The following is an 18,354-nucleotide window of genomic DNA, read 5'->3' on the forward strand; positions in this document are numbered from 1 at the left end:
TCCCACTGAGATGAAAAGAAGATGCCCCAAATATTTAATTTATTTTAAATTTTGATCCCCCTCTTCCTCCCAAAGGAGCTCAGGGCAGCAAACATGTAAATGTTAAAACAATACCATTTAAAAGATTTAATTTAAAATAAGCCAATTTAAAGCTACCAAAATTCACTTTAAAACAGTGGGAATACCCTGGCCCATTTCCGCTTGGGAGTGCCGTAGAAGTTGGCTGAAAATAACAACTCTCCGGCTCCCACGGGGTAATCAGAGGCTGTAATGGGGTACAGGAAGACGCAGTCTCATCCGCAGATGCCCATCAACCAGCTTCGACTTCGGAAAGGAGGGGCTGGGGGCACTGGATGGAAGCCCCTGTCAGAGTCTGGATCTCCTGGACGCTGTTTCTACGACCGAACCAAGATCCATGGCTTAAGAGGAAAAATTGGATTTAAGTTGTGGACATGCTTCAGATGAAGAGGGAAGATTTATTCTGCTAATCCAGCCACTGAGGAAACAAAAGATAACCGAGGAATGTTTACATCAGAGTGAGATTGGTATGTGATGGAGCGGATGGGGAGGGCGAGAAATTTTTCATTATGTGCTTTAATATTTATCTAACCAAAAAAGAAAAAGAAAAAAAACCCCAGGAGAACCGTTTTTAACATCTATAGCAAGAGAGATTGGAAAGTTTGTAATTTACTGAGATAATATGGTTTTTTAAATAAAAACTGTGTGTAATGAAAATATAGATAATTAGGGCTTATGCTTTTGGACTTGTTTGGAGGGTGATTGAGGATTTCCTGGACTATTGACATCAAAGAAAAGCAGGTCCCATTAGCAGCTGCAGCTTTGTCAAGAAGTCTTTTGGATGTGACGTGGTTATAATTAGAATTCATCTTGGAGCCAAGACCAGGCTGCGGAATAGTCAGAGGGGGAGGGAGCCTCAATTATGACATTAGATGTGTACTTCTAGTTTGACTCCCCTGGAAAGACTGTGGATGCAGCCAGTGTTTGGGAAAATTATCAAACAAAGGCTTGGATTTGAGTTATTGGGACTGTTTGAAGATGGCGGCCGCTAGCGGTAGAAGGACTCTTGGATCTCCAGACTGACTTGGCGTGTGAAGAGATATTGCTAACCTAAAGAAGGAAATCATAGGTATATAATCCACACAGAATCATATATTGTTTGGTTAAACTCTCCTGCTGGGACAACTCAGAGGCTGTGAAAAGAAAATAGAAGGATAACAACAGATTCGGAAATGATTTGGACTATATTGGACTATATTGACTAGAAATGCAGTAAACTATTATGATTAGACCCTCTAAACCTGAAGTTACGAACATGAGTTTGACCAAACTGCGGGAGGCAGTGCAAGACAGGAGTGCCTGGCGTGCTATGGTCCATGGGGTCACGAAGAGTCGGACACGACTAAACGACTAAACAACAACAACAAACCTGAAGTATGGGAAGTTGGATTAATTTTTTTATAATTTGGCAGAATATTTGAATTGATTAAATGCTATTTGTATAATTTGGAATATGATTCGATATTTAAAGTGGAAAATTTAATAAAAATGATTTATAAAAATAAATAAATAAATAAATAAATAAATAAAATAAATAAAACAGTTGGAATACCCTTACAGTTAAGAACGTAAGAGGAGGTTCCTGGATGGATCAGGCCAATGGCCCATCTGGTCCAGCCTCCTGACAGTGGCTGACCAAATGCCTCAATGGGAAGCTCACAAACAAGTCATTGGGAGAAACAAGCCCAGGAGAGATTACCAGCACCTTGTGTTCAGAAGCATGCTGCCTCCATAACTCATTTTGGGGTTGCCATGGACAGAATTAGGGCTGGGCAATATCTGTCATGACAGAGCCCCTCAGAGCAAAGAGGAGGAGAGCAATGGGACGGAGGCTCAGATGAGGAAGAAGCAGCTTTGCTTCCTGTTCTGCAGTTTGAAAATGGGCTTCAGCAGCCCCTCTTCTCCTCTTTGGGAGAAGGGAACGTAAATTCTCATAAAGGTCAGAAAGAGCTGGCTAGAGGCCAAGCTACTGATAGGCCACACTTTAATACCACAGGGCACCCACACTCATGGGGCCAAGCTGGCACTCCTGGGACAAACCATTTCTTCCTCTGTTGCTGGAATAAATGCTAATCTGTCAAACTCTCCCGATCCAAGTTCCCAGCTTGGGGGGTCATCCACACTTCACTCGCCCTGTGACCAGAATGCACATTTCGTAGCCAGTGCTGTTTTTCTAGGGAAAGTTCTGGCTCAAAAGAAGTCCAGGTCCGTGCCATTTTCCATTTGCCCTGCTGCTTCCCCCCCAGAAATCCCACTCTTTACTGCTAAACTGGAGCAAACGTCAATCTGCAGAAAACCTAATTGATGTTTGCTCCAATTGAACTGTGAACAGCCAGTTTCTACAGCGGAAAAAAGTGGGAGAAGCGCAAGTGTGGATGAGCCCCAGTCACTCTTTGTGAGGGGGGGACGACAAAACCATCACCCCACAAGCAGCCACATCTGTATACAGATTCCTCTCAAACAGGCTGTGTTATGGTGGGAGCTGCTGTGGCTTCCCCTCCCTCCCTCCCATCCTTGGCCGGCCTCACCCTGAACAAATCTCTCCCCTGAAGGGAGGGAAGTGGTGAGGGCAAGGCAGGTCCCCACCCTCTGCCTGCCTGCCAAGAACAGAAGCCAATTTGTGAAGGCCAGGCTGCAGAGGAGAAGAAGAAACAAAATGGTATCATTTTTCGCTGGTGCGTCTTTTGAATTGGCTCTGACAAAAGCGTCCTGTCACGCAGCCTGAAGATTATTAAATGTCTCAGGCTGGATTTTTGCAAACTGAGTACTGACCGCCTCTAGCAGTTCAAAAAGCAGCCTAGGGCCCTGCCTTAAACAGTTGGAGCCCCACAACATTGAGAAAGGCCCCCTTTCCAACTCTCCTGACACTTCAGGGCAGGAGTGTGAGCGGTTGTGTGCAAGTATATTGCGTGCACGTGGGGAGTTGCCTGTATCATTTTGCCACAGCAATTACTGTCTTGCACCCATTTGCACTAATTCCAAATATGTAACATGTGGGAACCCTGGCCTTTTTTTGGGGGGGGGGTCCAGTCTGTGACTTGCTTCAACTGGTCCCTTGAAGGATTTCCTAGAAATCACCTGATTTCCATTGCAGTTGGGAAAGAAAGCAGCCTGTAGGGGGCAGCGGAGGATCACAAGAAGGGGAAAGCAGGAAAATACAACTACTGTACAGTACCTGTAGGTACTGTGGAGAAATGGGTGAGGGTGTCTTGTGGCAGAGAGAGAACAGTGAGGGCAGGAATCCACCCTGGAAAGAAACACAAACACACCCCAGTGTTAATGAAGGACGACTACTTTCTCTGCAAAACCTGCCTCCATTTTTCAATTCCTGTGAGAAATGTCAGTCAAGCAGCCTGAGATGTCGTCACTTGATATTCCTTTGCTAGCTTGGCATGCAAACGAAATTTAGATTATTGTAACTCGCCAAAGACTGTTTATTGCACCGTCAGCTATTCATCTGAGAAGTAAAAATGAAAACAAACAATGGGAGTCCGAACCGTTCGGGCCTTGTTCTGAGAACTGCCCTGGGACTTTCCAACCTGACTCAGTTGTTGAGGGAGGCAGAAGGGGGCAAAGTTCCCAGGGAAGCAATCCAGCTTGGAACGGAGAACCACACCAAGGACACATTTTATGCCATGTAAAAGAAGAATTCCCAAATAATTTTTAGCTTCAGAATTAGATCAAAAACTTCCTTGTACCTGGGCAAGGAGTGGCCATTACTTGTCTCTTTCCTGATTTCTTGGAAAAGGCATCAGCTTCTGTGTGTGTCACATGCTTAGCTCAGGTTTCAAACGTTCAGGCTTCTAGAAGTGGGATGTGGGCCAAGCACTCTCTGGTCCAGGCACCCAGCCTTTGCTCAGTGTCTTCCAGAAGAGGTTTGGGAGCCGCTGGGTCTTGCTGACTGTGCAAAGGGGGGCTGCAGGCTTAGAGGGTCTCAGGCAGGGGGAGAGCAGCTCATGTTGGGGCCAATATGACGACAGAAGGAAATAATAATAATAATAATAATAATAATAATAATAATATTTATACCCCGCCCATCTGGCCGGGTCTCCCCAGCCACTCTGGGTGGCTTCCAACAGAAAAATACAACACAATAATCTATTAAACATTAAAAGTCTCCCTGAACAGGGCTGCCTTCAGATGTCTTCTAAAAGTCTGGTAGTTGTTTTCCTTTTTGACATCTGTTGGGAGGGCGTTCCACAGGGCAGGCGCCACTACCGAGAAGGCCCTCTGCCTAGTTCCTAGATATGTGGAGATATAAAATGCCTTTTTTAAAAGCACATGGAAAAAGGAAATAGTGGCAAGGTGGTGGGCTCTGGCCTGACCATGTGCTGATAGCAACCTGTTTGTCAGTTTCCCAACACCTGCTGCACCTCTCTGTGTGGCAATACTCTCTCTCTCTCTCTCTCTCTCTCTCTCTCTGTGTGTGTGTGTGTGTGTGTGTTTTGACCTCAACCCTGAGGTTCAGCCCTAGTTGTAACACTGAGCATTTCTTTACAAGGCAGTTAAACGCTGGAACCCCTTGCCACTAGATAGAGGGACGCAGGAGAAGAGCCAGGCTTCTGGATCACACCCAAGGGGCCCATCGAGTCCAGCATGGTGGCTGGTCTCCCAGTGGCCAACCAGATGCGCCCCCAGTAAGAAGCTTGCAAGGAACACGGAAGAGGGGACACCCAGCGAGTGCTATTCTAATGCATTTCCTGCCTCTGGCAGTGGAGGAAGACATGCGAGGGCTTTTTAGAAACAGGACCCAGGAGGCTGCCTTGCACTGACTCAGCCCACGAGTCCACCTCCCGCAGGATCTCATAGCCCCTATCCCCAGTTTCAGAGGGGGGGCATTCCCAGACCCCCCTAGAGATGCGGGGATTTAACCTGGGGTTCTCCCCTGGCAACCCCCCTCCGCCCTCCCTGCAGGGTAGGACAGGAAGACCTGCCAGGGGGAGGGAGGGAGGCGGCGATTCCCAGCAAGGAGCTTCAATCACTTTCTCTTTCCCTCTCCAGCCTCTGTCCCAAACTTGCGCCTCGAAGTCTGCCCGGCGACCGATGTCGTCATCTTCCCGCAGATTTCCGATTGGCGGAATATTATCCCCTCGCCCAATCCCGGTTCCCGCTGCTGATGGTTCCGCAGGCGGGGCAGAGAGCGGGTCTCAGATCGTCAGAGGAAGAAGAACGCCGCTAGAGTAAGAGGAGGAAAAAGGAGCTTCGTTTGGGGGGAGATAATGGGGGTCCTCCTCCGCTGGCCCCCCCTGATCCTGTGGGCGGCTGCCCACCTGCTGATCCTGGACTGCGCAGGTAAGGACTGTGCTCCTGGGCGGGGGGAGAAAATAATTGGCACTCAGCCCTCTTGATGAATTGCATTTCGTGGGCACTGAAAGGGGCGGGCGGGGAGTTTCTGTTCCGAATTGGAGCCGGATCCCTTTCCAAACATCTGTTTCCCAGACTTGTGGCTTGTTTTGTATGCTGTCCGGGGCAGGGACCGCTTCACTGCTTGGCTCGTAGCTCAAGCAAAGAACAAAACGAAATTTGAAAGTGTTGGCCGGATTAATGGTGGGGAGAGTGACTCGCATGTCCCGTCCCCCGACAGCTTCGTGTTGACTCGCGCGTGTGTGTGTGTGTGTGTGTGTGAGAGAGAGAGAGAGAGAGAGAGAGAGAGACTTTCCTCTTCTATTTTCTACCTTCCCTCTTCTAATCTAACCCTCAGCCGCTCTTAAAAACTCAGCTAAAAACTCAGGAGACCAGCCTGGGGGTGGGAGGTGGACGGATGTAGAGCTGACTTCATTGCGGGGGGGGGGAGTCTGAATAAGGGGTCCCTACCCTCAATTCCCAAGGTTCTTTTGTTCAGGAATTCCCTTTCACAGGCACTATCATCATCAGGTTCTTCTGCTTTACAATTGTAACTCCCCCCCCCCCCAAATCTTTCCAGTTGCCTGTCAAACATGTAGTTTTGTAAATTATGCAGGGAGCTTTTCTGTGCCGATTTTGTACGGCCCCTTGTGGACGAAAGGCACAAACAACTCCCGAGAAACCAGTGGGGGTCCCCACCCTACAGCCCAGTTCCACTTGAATACCCCCTTCTTTTATATTCTCCCTCACCCCCCCCAAAAAAAAATTCAAAAAAGTTGGAGTGTCTGCCTGGCTTCTGGAGCTCCTAGACATGAATTGCCCTTGCTCAGAATATTCCTGCTCCACCAATTGACTGGCTCTGCATCCTATTCAAGTGTTTGACACAATTAAATTCTTATTTCCACATTCCTGATTGCTGTCTTTGGTGTTTTTCTCCTTTTGGGATTGCCACCCATGTTTTGTTTAACTAAAAAAATGTACATCCTGCTCAATTGTGGTGAAAACTTATTGATATACAAGAAATATAGTAGTAAAATAATAAAAACAGTTGAAAGCATTATGAAATAATTAAAATTAGCAATAAGAGCCCAAAATATGTCAACTTTTACGTATCTGGATAGGTTTGCCCAAAGAAAAATGTTTTAAGCAGACACTCTTGTGAGACCACCTTATTCTACATGGGGAGGGAGAAAGATCTGGAGATACCAGCAGGGCATTTTGGGGAGTGGGAAGGGGGAATAGGATGTTGAGATTATGTGGGATTTATCCTTGACCACTGCTGTTTATGAGATGAGGGAGATAATATTTATTTTGTAGTGTGATCCTCTTTATTGAAGAATATGATTATCTAGTTTGGGTTGGTTATTTTCTTACATTTATGCCCCCGCCCCAAAAAATATTGTTTGTTTTTATTTGTAAACTAGTGGAATTCAGCCCGTTAAAATAAACGGGCACTAGAACAGATTTTATTGATTTTTAGTGTGCAAAGCAGAGAGGCTGGGACCCAAGAGCAGTGCATGGGGTGGAGGGAAGGAGGTCAGGTGGGCCGCCGCTGCCGCCGGAGCTTCAGGGTTGCGGGGGGGGGGTAACTTTGTTGCTCCAGCAGGCGGAGCAGAACCGGCCAAACGGTTAACTAAGGCCTGATGTTGCTGAGTCACAGAGCATAATTCATCAACCCAGATCTATTTATCTGTCGAGACTTATCATATAAACATTAATACCTTCCAGAAGATAATCAAAGAACGGCTGAAATTCATCTGAAGCCCCACTGTCATCGAGTAACTGGGTGGGTGGGACTGATGCTCCAGGGGCATTGAGGGGTACTTCCCCCACCTGCAGGAATGATGGGAACGGGTGTGCAGCCCCGCCGAAGCGGCGGCCGTGGGAGGGGCCAGCCGGCCCCCCCACGCGGCGCCGCCACAGAAAGAGGCCGAATTGCGGCCTTCTTCTGGGCACCCGCTGCCCAGCTGGGCTCAGCTGAGCGCCCCAACGAAGCAGCGGCTGTGGGAGGGGCCAGCCGGCCCCCCCCCATGCGCCGCCGCCACAGTAAACGGTAGGCAGAGGTGGGGGGGGAGCGCGCGTGTGTGTGCGTCCTGTCTCTCCGTCCAATCCCTGTGTCCCTGGGGTACATGCGCAGTAACCCAGGGACACACGGGACAACTTGGACGCAGGGACACAGGGGCTTTATTATATAGGATAGTTTTTGGGGTTCTCTAATGGAAAATGGTATGAATATAATACTATCATTAGTTTAATACTTGCTTGTTGCATAAGAATTCTCACAGTAACTTACAAAGCTTTAAGAACTAAAGAGTAAGGCCTGTTATTTCTCTGTTAAACCCTCTCTATATGGGGGGGGGCTGCCCCCTCACTGTGTCTGCTACAGGGCTGGGCAGGGGGGCTTTGGGAGGGCAAAGGGTGGTGGAGACCACTGGTTCCTTCAAGTTCCTCCTCAGTTTGGGGGCTCACGTGTGACTCATTTTGTGGCTCTTTGTCTCCCGACCACTGAGAAGAACCGCCTGTGTTGTTTAGCCAGATGCCACAACCAGAGGCAGCTCTTGTGGTTTGAACTGGGGGAAGCCCTCGTCCGGGGGGGGGGGGGCTGGGAAGTGGGTCCCATTTGATCTTGCCTGAAAGGAAACTGAGCTGGAGGGAGGAGCAGAGTCAACACACCATCAAGGTGTACGTAATTCAAGCAAACTCATCTTGCAGGTTTACGATTCCTTGAACTCTCTTTTCCACCGTGAAACTCCCTCCGAAGGTGGTAGATTCTCCTTTTAGCAGAGGTTGTATGGCCATCTGTCATGGATGCTGCTGTTGAGATGCCACCATTGCAGGGGGCTGGACCTTCAGGGTCCCGTCTATGATTTTTATTTTAGTTTTCTAGCTGTTTTGAGATGAGTCACTGGCCGAACTCAAGCGGGCTTCTTCCTCTTTGAGGGTGAAGTTGTCCAAATGCATTCAACACAATTTTCACAGGGGTATGATGGGTCCTCAAGGACCGCCTCTTCCCATATGAACCTACCCGGACCCTGAGATCATCTTCTGAGGCCCTTCTTCACATGCCTCCACCTTGAGAGGTTCAGAGGGTGAAAACATGAGAACAGGGCCTTCTCTGCAGTGGCTCCCCATCTGTGGAATGCTCTCCCAATGAAAGTTTGCCTGTCACCTTCATTATACACCTTAAGGCGCCAGGCAAAAATGTTCCTTTTTAACAAGGCCTTTGGTTGATTTGATAGACATCCTATGCCCTTTTAAAATGTTGTTTTGTTCGGGGGGGGGGCTGTTATTGGGTTGTTGTTTTTATTTTGATTATATATTTTGATTTTGTTCTGTGAACTACCCTGAGACCTCCAGGTATTGAGCGGTATATAAATTCAATAAAGAATAATAATATGCCCCATTTTGCTACCTGAGGCAAAACAGGAATTGCTTCCTCTTCCCCCCTTAGCACTGTGCCCCCCTACCTTCCGCCACGGAAATGCCCCTTTTCTCACTGAACTCAACTCGACTTCTCCGTCCAGGGGTGGAAAAGATAAGGGGCAACACCAGGTGCCAAGCTCCCTCTTGCCAATGGGGGGGGTGTTCTGGTGGCAGCAGAAGCAGTGGGGTTGCCTCCTGGGCGGACCAGCTCTGGGTCTGATGCTGAAAGTCTAAGTCAGGCACCCCAAACTTCAGCCCTCCAGATGTTTTTGACTACAATTCCCATCATCCCTGACCACTGGTCCTGTTAGCTAGGGATCATGGGAGTTGTAGGCCAAAACATCTGGAGAACCGCAGTTTGGGGATGCCTTGTCTATGCTCAGCTCCCTCCCCTCCAAACTCTCCCCAAATCTTTGTTGGCTGTTACTGTGGAATTCATTAGGCCACCTGGTGGTCAGAGCTGGTACAGCCTGCAGGAAAGTGAGCCATTTTGGGGATAGGGTCTTCCTTTGACACGCTCTGTCCCCCTTCCTGTGTTCGATCTCATGAAGGGACAAGTGTGAGAAAGGGGATGTGGGGCCACCTGTTGAGACCTGACCCCAAAGTTGCATTTGTCCTCCTGCCCCTGCTATCACTGTGGGGTCTCCTTTCTCAATTTGGGAACCCACTCTGTGGGTGGTAGCTCAGACCACAACATTGGAAGATTGCAAACATTGTAACATTGAACCATTTAAGCACTGATTATCCAAAGGGGATCCAGGAAGGATCCTGGAAATTACAGGCCAATTAACTTTACACCTGTCCCTGGGAAACTGGTGGAAAGTGCAGGAAACTCGCAACTGTTAGGAAAGCCTTTAACTTGGACCGATTTCAACTTCATGCTGTTGACAGCTGGCCTGTTGGAATCACACAAATTATATATGCAGGAGGCAGAGAGCTCTTTTTGTGCAAGGTTTTCCCTGCACCGAAAGAGCTTTGAAGCTCTCTGCCGTGCATCATAGACTCTGGTAGGTTCTCATGAGATCTTGTGGGGCTGTCCTGAGTTCCCATGAGGTCTTGCCAAAGCCTCCCAGAGCCCAGGAAGCAAGACCCAGGTCAGACCTGTTCAGTGCATGGCTCCAGAAAGTCAGATTGTGGGGCGGCTCCAAGGGAGTGGCTTAACTAGGCCCGTTTCTGCATATATGAACCATCCCCAGAAGGAGAGCCTGCTTCAGGCCAGGGGCCAGCCTAGTCCAGCATCCCATTCTCACAGTGGCCCCTCAGGTGAAAGCTCTTCTTTGGGTTCTTACATTAAGTCTGTGAAATCATATTTTATATTATGCACTTGCCTTGCCCACACAAGGTCCCTGGTTCAATCCCTGAGAAAGAGAGTGGACAGTATGAGGCAGATTCCTGTTCTCCCATCTATGGATGTTGCTTTGTGTGGTCACCCCTCCATCACTTACCAGGCCTGAGCCTGCTTAGCTTCAGTTTGGTGCCTGCATCCTGAGCCTTCAAACCATGTTGTGGGAGCTCTCATCAGCTTGGTGCTTGCAAGTGGGGGGGGGGTAATTCCTGCCCCCTTGGCTAAAGGGGAGGGGCTGGCCTCTCTTTCCCTCACATGGAGCCTCAGCAGAGACATGCAGAGATTTAGACATGCTGCCTGGCAGAGCGTTTTTTCACCCACAGCTCCATGGGCTCTTGTTGTTACTTGTATTTATATCCTATCTTTCCCCCTTCCAACACTATGATTCTTAGGCTCCCTCTGCTCTGCCTCCTCTATGTTTAAAGGAAGGTCTACAAACTCTCCCAAACCCTGCTGAACTTTGGATCTCCTTATTTAGGGCTGCTGCCTGTAATATAGCAGGATTAGGGTGCTTCCTTCATCTGCAGGACCCCTAACTCTCTGCCCCCTCTCTCTTCCTTTCCAGGCTCCACTTCTCACTCCCTGCACTACTTCTTCACAGCCGTGTCTGAGCCTGGCCAGGGGCTGCCCCAGTTCATTGTTGTGGGGTATGTGGATGACCAGCAATTTGTTCAGTACGACAGTGACACCAAGAAGATGCTGCCTCACGTCCCCTGGATAAGGAAGGTGGAAAAGGAGGATCCTCAGTATTGGGACAGTCAGACTCAGATCGCTAAGGGCTCTGAGCTGGTGTTCAGGGGAAATATGCAGACTCTGTTGAATCGCTATAACCAGAGTGGAGGTGAGTGGAAGGCAGGAGAGGCACAGTCGCCCCACCCCCCAATATCCTTCCCTCCAGGGGCCAGAATTGCCGGGGGGGGGGGCTTCAGGGAGTCAATGAAATGGAGGGTGGGGGTCTCCACCCAGGGCAGAAGCTTCTTCCCCTTCCCTTCTGATCAGTTCATAACTGCAGGAATGGAGGAGGGCAGAGGGAAGATCCCATTCAAGGTCTCAATGGGGGCTGGGGTTGTGTGGGGTGGAGGGGACAGAGAATGAGACTTTGGGGGGAGAGACCCTCCAGAATGACACTCTCTGGACCTCCACATCCTCCCAAGGAAATGTCTCCATTGCCTGCCCTTCCTTCCATGCTAGGCTCAGCTTAGGCCTTCTGAGGTGGAAATCTGTCTAGTTCATTTTCCTCTGGGAGGGAAAGAGAAGGGTGGGAATCCTGAGGATGAGACAAGCAAGCCTTGAGTTCGGGTCCTGCTTAAGGAGAAGCCAGCTGCCCAGACAAAGGTTCTGATTGGCTGACGCTTCTGACCATCACCAAGCCCCTCCCACTTCCTTGCACAGTGTTGAAAGAGAAGCCTTTTTAAGGAACACAAATGGACTGGGTTTTGGGGATCAGAGTGGCAAATACTTGGTTAAAAGAATAGGCATGGTGGGCAGCTGAAGTGGAGGGGGAGACAAGAGCCCCCAAGGTCTTCCTGCAGCCTGAGACAGGGAGTCCCCAGAAGATCTACACTGGCAATTATTAGCCGGGCCTGTCCTGTGTCCAAAAGGAGCATTAGGCCAGAACTGGATCAGACCCCATTGATATCAGAAATAATCTGTTGCCTAAGTACTTTGGGTTGTGTTATTTCGGGAGTTTCACTCTCTCTGATTTTAGTTGGAAAACTTATGGCCAGTTCCCTGGGAGGGAAGGAGCCCCCCTGAACTCCATGGGACTTGCTTCTGAGTAAACCTGCATAAGATCCCACATCTCCAGCATTTATTATCCATCTGTACTTACTTTATTGTCTAGCAGTCTTAGGGATGTGTAACAGGACCCTTTAGAAAGGTCTTTTACCCCCCTTGGTCCAGTTATGGTGATTTCTGCCACACTCCTGCCCCATCCAGCCTTGGAATCATTTAAACTCAGTAGAAGCTGGTAGACCTCTGGCCAAAGCCTCTTGGCACACATTTTTGTTTTTTAAACTTCCTTCTGAAATGAGTCAAAAGATGTTAGGGTCATTCCACGTCAGTTCAATGCGGTCTTGTCACCCACCATCTCGAATTTTGATGAAACTTGGTGTAAACCCTTCCCTTACGGTTGAAAGAAACCCCCTTTAATTTTTTTCCTCCATCTCAAACGGTTTTAATTTTATAGCACTTCAAAGTTTTGTGAAATCTGCGTTTCTGTCCCTCTTGAGATCCTCAGCCTTCTGTATATGTATATATATACACCGGCACTCAAAAGATTTTATAAAAACCTTAAAAAATTATATATGTAGTTTATTTGGTGCAAAAACTAGGTTTAGAAAACCTAAATTTTCAGCGTGTGGGAATGATTATAATAAAAAAAATTTGATGGTGAAAATTATTGTTTTTTGTTTTTTGAGCATTGTAGGGGGGAAATGGCTACTGGGTACAACTTTCCTACAATCCATAGCTGTGATAGAAAAAATTAATGAAACCAAGTTGTTCATCTTAAAATTAGAATTAATACAGTATTGGTTATTATAGGTTTGTTTCCCCCCTGAAGTGCAGACTTGTTTTTAGTTTTGGGGTATTTAAAATTATGAAAATTGAAGACTGGAGTAAATTTATGCAATATTTAAATGATCATTGCAATCAATTAACAACACTAGCAGGATTGTAAAGTCTTGTAATGTATACAATTAGTATCTTTTTACCTTTATTTAAAGATTGAGATAAATTTAAAAAGAAAATGTAGATTTGAAAAATGTATAAATGTGAGGATATATGAGGAATTTTGAAAGCGGGATGGAGGGAAGTCGGTAAGCTCAAATGAGCAAAAAATTAATAGAAGGAATAATTTGATTGTATTTGAATATATAAAATGGAAATGCAATAAAATATTTTTAAAAAAATTAAAATTATGAAAATTATGAAAATTAGCTATATCGTGAAATCAATAAAAAAATTCAGTCAGAAACTTTAAATGCTGACAAGTAAGGAAATAAGACCTAGTAAGAAAAAGAATACAGTAAAAGAATTTAGAATTATGCATTATATTCAATTATGCAAGATTACATGATCCCCAGTTTCTTTTTCAGAATATTATTGCATACAAAGACATGTCTATCTTTTTATTGGGGGGGGGGATGATGTTTGTGTGCCATCTTGAAATAATGGATGCATGGAGTCACTTTAACATTTATGTTAAATATATTGAGGGGAAATATAATATGAGGGGAAAGACTGACAGGCTGTGAAGTCGCAAGGGATGCTCCTCTTGGAGAGGAAGGGAAACCCACCCACCCCTCCCCCGCCTCCAGGGAGTTGGGAGAATCCACGAGGGCTTTTTTTGGGGGGGGGGAGAAAGTGTGAGGCATGAGAGAGAGGAGGGCAATGAAAGGGGGACTTTAGAGGCTCAGGATTGTAGTGTTTGCCTCAGTGAACGTGTTATGCGGATGAGCCTTCAAAAAGATACAATGCCGGTTGATTTTTCTCACCTCTGACTGCTGCCTCTTCCCTGAGTCTGAGGCCAATAAATCCTTTTTCCTGGGCTCTTTTGCTGATGGGGGGGAGGGGCTGCTCTGACCCCCCTTGACCTCCTGGGCCTCTTTTGGTCCTTCCAGGGATCCACACCATTCAGTGGATGTATGGCTGTGAGCTGAGTTCAGACGGGCGCAAAGGAGGGCATGATCAGCACAGCTATGATGGGAGGGACTTCATCGCCTTCGACAAGGAGACCCTCACCTGGACGGCAGCCGATATGGGGGCCCAAGTGACCAAGAGGAAGTGGGATCCTATTGCGGCCAGGAACCAGTACCTGAAAGCCTACCTGGAGGAGATTTGCATTGAGTGGCTGCAGAGATACCTGGACTATGGGAAGGAGACTCTGCTGAGGAAACGTGAGTGGTGGGGGCGGTGGGTGGGGAGGGGGGCTCAGTGGGGCAGTTTCCCTACCAGCTCCCCCCTTTAACAGTCTTCCTTTCTGGACCAAACAGCAAACACTTTTCTTGGTGGTGGTGGCAGAAATAAGTTTGGGGCTCTGGGAGGAGAAAGGGGGTCATTTTAGACTATGATGGGGGGGGGAGATGTTTAAAATCAGCCCCACGTGTCCCTTTGGCTAGAATAAGGGATGGCAAAAGACAAATGGGGGAGGGGAGGGGGCACAAAGAAACAGCAGGGAACTGGTCAGCAAAGCAAAATGCATTTTAAATTAAGTAAAAAAAATGAAATGGACAGATTTGAGGCAGGATACAGAAAAACCTTTTGCCTTTACACTTGGGTATGTACCTATGGGGAAAGTCTTTAAAACTAAATTAATTAACCTTTTTTAAAAAATAGAAAATGTGTGGGGAGCTCATAAAATATGGATGCAGCCCCCTCACTAAGACTATAGGTTAGCCACTTGTGGCCTAGAAGCAGAAAACCTGCGCATATATTTTTTATTTGTGAGGAATACTACTTTTTTCCATGGGGAACATTCAGAGATCCTCAACCCTATGCCTTGAAATGGTACAGTCCACTCTTCCGCCTTCAGGAATCTAGCACAGGGGCCAATCACATGATCAAGTGTTTTGACTGGCTTTCTTCCTGCCTCTCTTTATTAGCTTTGCTAAAATAAAAAGTAATTAAGAATTAAATAATTCTAGCACCTTCCCTTTTTGAGGAATGACACATACCTATTAGCCGTGCTTAGAGAGATCTGAGCGAATTCATCCATGGGGGCCTGGTGATAATTCACCCCAGAGAAACTGAGCATATTTGTTGGAGTTGAGGATTTAACCTCAAAAGCCACACTGAAGTGTTTTCAAGGGTGACCCTGTTCAAAGGAGGCTGGGAATCATCCTCTTTGGGGCAAAGGTTCTGCTGAGCACAGGTGAGGGGGTGGTTGAGGTGGGGAGGCCTTATTTTGGGTTTCTGTGGGGAAAGGGCTTGAACTTCCTTCCTTCCTGCTCCCCCCAGCAGAGTCACATCGCCTCCTAGGCAGAGTTAACCAATCCAGGCACTGCAAAGCGGGTGGGAGCCTGGGACAACAGCTACCCAGGGAGCCAGTTTTTAAACAAGGATTATATTCTGCAAATCGTGCCTAAAGCCAAAAATGTGTATAGTCAAACCACATTGGAATCAAGGGCTATTGGGTTTGCCTGCCCCCTTCCCACCCACTTTTTGGCTTTTACAATATTTTTTGTCAATATTTTTTGTAAAGCTGTATGTGCACAAGTTAAATGTGCATAAGTTGCTGGCTTTCTGGGCCTCTTCGTCTGCCATTTCCACTCCAGGGGAGGCTGCCGTGGAGAAGGGAGATGGGCCCTTTCAAACCTCAGGGGACCCTTTCAGGGCAGGTGGGAGAACTAGAAAGGAGCTCTGTCTTTCCCAGGGCTGTTGGCTTTGTTCACTAACTATTGAGAAGTCCTGGAGAACAGAGAGCAGCGAGTCCAGCATTTCTTCCCCCTCAAGAGAGGAACCAGGATCAGCTCATTGGCACAATCTTGGAACCACAAGGAGTGTTAGAGTTTTCAAGATGATAAATGAATTTGATTTGTACCCAGTCCTCCCTCCCAAAGGAGTCTGCTTTGGCAAAGAAAGGATAAAACATTTAAAAACAGTTCCAGCATAGACACTGACAGGGGAAGATGCCAAGAGAGGTTGAGGAATTCCATTTATTTGCAGTTCTCTTTAATTTCAGCAGATGTGAGGAGATTCTGACACTCTGGGAGGCAGGCTTAGGTTGTCCCTTGGGTTTCTGCTCTTAAAGAATACAGGATTCCTTCAGGTCAGGCTCCCGTTGTGGATGTCTATCTGTAAACCCCAATATGGCCCTTTTTGCAGAGGCTCCGGTGGTGAAGGTGACCAGGAAGGCAGACTATGACAGCCTGGAGACCCTTGTTTGCCAAGTCCACGGCTTCTACCCCAAGGAGATTGATGCCAACTGGGTGAAGGACGGGGAGGTCTGGCAGGAGGGCACCTCCCGAGGATTGGTCGCCCCCAACTCGGACGGGACCTACTATGTCTTGCTCAGTGTCAAGATCGACCCCGAGGAGAGGGACCGCTTCCGGTGCCGTGTGGAGCATGACAGCCTGGAGAAGCCTCTGGACGTGGCCTGGGAGAAGCCAGGTGAGAGACAGACAGACAGACAGGAGGGGAAGGGGTGGGTTCTGGGAGGGGGATTCTCACCAAACTCCTCCTTTCAGCAGCAGCACAACTCAGATGGGGAACCCCCAGTTAGATCCTGTCTATGTCTCTGGAGGCAAGCAACTGAATCTGAATCTGTAGATTTCGACAGAGATGCAGCCTTTTCTGGCAAGTGTCTCCTAGGCCTTGGACTCAAATTGGATTTTGTAGGTAAAAACTGGCCGTCGCTTTTTTACTTTAAGCCCAAGTAGTTGTGAGGTCACAGATTGTTGGCAGATATTTTACTTCTTCAGAATCAAACTTGCAGTCACTGCGACTGAAAAAGGGGCTATGAACTTAAGAGGGAGCCCCAGACTGACTGTACTTTACAGTGGAAAAGATTCTCACTCGCTCTTCCTCACAATCACGCCCAGCTAGAAAACCTGATTTTCATCCCCACTCAGGCCAAACACCCGCACACCGCTGGGAAGAGCAAGGAGGGTTTTTTTTAATAATGCTTGTCTCACACACACCACCGGGAAAGCAGAATATCTAGCAGCAAAACACATCCACACCAACACCTCAGAGACTCCTTCTCACAAGCAGGCAAGTGAGGATTATGGAAGTGGCCCTTGAGCCAAGGACACACACAGGAAGGCGAGAGGGGGCCAGGGCTCTTGTCTTGTGCTCATTCACCACTGCTACGGACTTCAGAGATTCAACCAAAGAAAAAAAACCTGGACATTGCGTCTCATTTTTAAAAAAATTATGGACAGACATTTTAAGTCTGAAAAAGAGGGCTTGTCTAGGAAAACCCGGACGTATGGCAACCCTATACAAGATGCTTTTTTCGAGGGTCTGTGCCTTCCCTGAAGGCCTGTAATGCTGGGCTCTTGGGGGGGGGGGTCTCAGAGAGGAGGGAATCCCTTCCTATCAGGGTCATGACACAGAAGGCTGAAGCGCATGAGGAGGAGGAGACCTGTTTTTAAGTCTTGAGTCTGTGATAAAACAGATGTGCCTGTCACCTGTCTTCCTTAAATGAATTGTTTACAGGTAGGTAGCCGTGTTGGTCTGAGTCGAAGCAAAATAAAAAAATTCCTTCAGTAGCACCTTAAAGACCAACTAAGTTTATATTTTGGTATGAGCTTTCGTGTGTATCTGAAGAAGTGTGCATGCACACGAAAGCTCATACCAAAATATAAACTTAGTTGGTCTTTAAGGTGCTACTGAAGGAATTTTTTTATTAAATGAATTGGTTATTTTGAAGACCTCTAATGCTGGACTCTGGTGGAAATGAACTCCCTTGTATCAGGGCCACTACACAGAGGACCTTGGCCTGTTAGGAGAGAGAAAGAGTGTCTGCTTGAGGCCTTAGGGAGCTGTTGCCACCAGTCTGAATAAAATGTCTCTTATCTCCTTTTAGTAAACCTGGGGCTCATTGTGGGAGCCATTTTGGGTGTCCTGGCTGCCATCTTGCTGGTCTCTGGGATCATCTTCTTCATCCGCAGTAAGTAAACCCTGGACACGTTTGCTGCCTCTCCTGTGTCCTCCTGTTTTAGCCTCCGACTGGGAATGTGCTGGTGGAGCCTTCCTGGCAACTGCCCCTTGTATTCCTACAGAGACCCTTCTCCATAAAAGCACCCTTTGAGCATGGGCCAAAAGTCATGGTGGTCATTGCTTGGCACTCACTGTGTGCTCAGGAAATTCACTTCCCACCTGATGTTTTAATCCACCCTGAGCCTTCAATCCTGCAGACACTTACCAGGGAGCCTTCCTTACATATCTTTAGGTGCCAGGCAAAAATGTTTCTCTCTGACCAGGCCTTTGGCCTTTTAAATGTGAGTTAACTGGTTTGTTTTTGTTTAATTATGTATTTTGTGCTCTCATTTTGAATTTTTATTTGGGGAATCACCGAAATAATAATCTGAAAAGGAATGAGTGAAGGGACTGGATAATGTTTCCTTCCAGCCTCTTGGAATTTATCCACTACCTCGTTTCCCCGTGTTGATATTCTAATTTAATTTTCTCATTTTTTCCCCTACTTCTTTGTAACTTGA

The 18,354-nt window shown here is 47.4% G+C and overlaps 1 protein-coding gene across 2 annotated transcripts in view; it reads left to right on the top strand.

Moving 5' to 3' along the window:
- The window catches only part of LOC118081333 (H-2 class I histocompatibility antigen, Q9 alpha chain-like), a 51,085-nt gene that overhangs the window by 30,170 nt on the left and 2,561 nt on the right, over positions 1-18,354 (top strand). The window contains exons 1-5 of one of the 2 annotated variants that reach the window (XM_060269790.1): positions 5,213-5,370; positions 10,755-11,030; positions 13,813-14,088; positions 16,016-16,300; positions 17,721-17,804. In XM_060269790.1, the coding sequence (XP_060125773.1) occupies positions 5,298-5,370; positions 10,755-11,030; positions 13,813-14,088; positions 16,016-16,300; positions 17,721-17,804 (994 nt within the window). In that variant the 5' untranslated portion in view covers positions 5,213-5,297. Of the gene's footprint in view, positions 1-5,212; positions 5,371-10,754; positions 11,031-13,812; positions 14,089-16,015; positions 16,301-17,720; positions 17,805-18,354 lie in introns of those variants that run through there. The other variant, XM_060269786.1, reaches the window with a different exon arrangement.

Source organism: Zootoca vivipara, chromosome 2 (genome assembly GCF_963506605.1).
Source record: "Zootoca vivipara chromosome 2, rZooViv1.1, whole genome shotgun sequence".
NCBI classification, from domain to species: domain Eukaryota; kingdom Metazoa; phylum Chordata; class Lepidosauria; order Squamata; family Lacertidae; genus Zootoca; species Zootoca vivipara.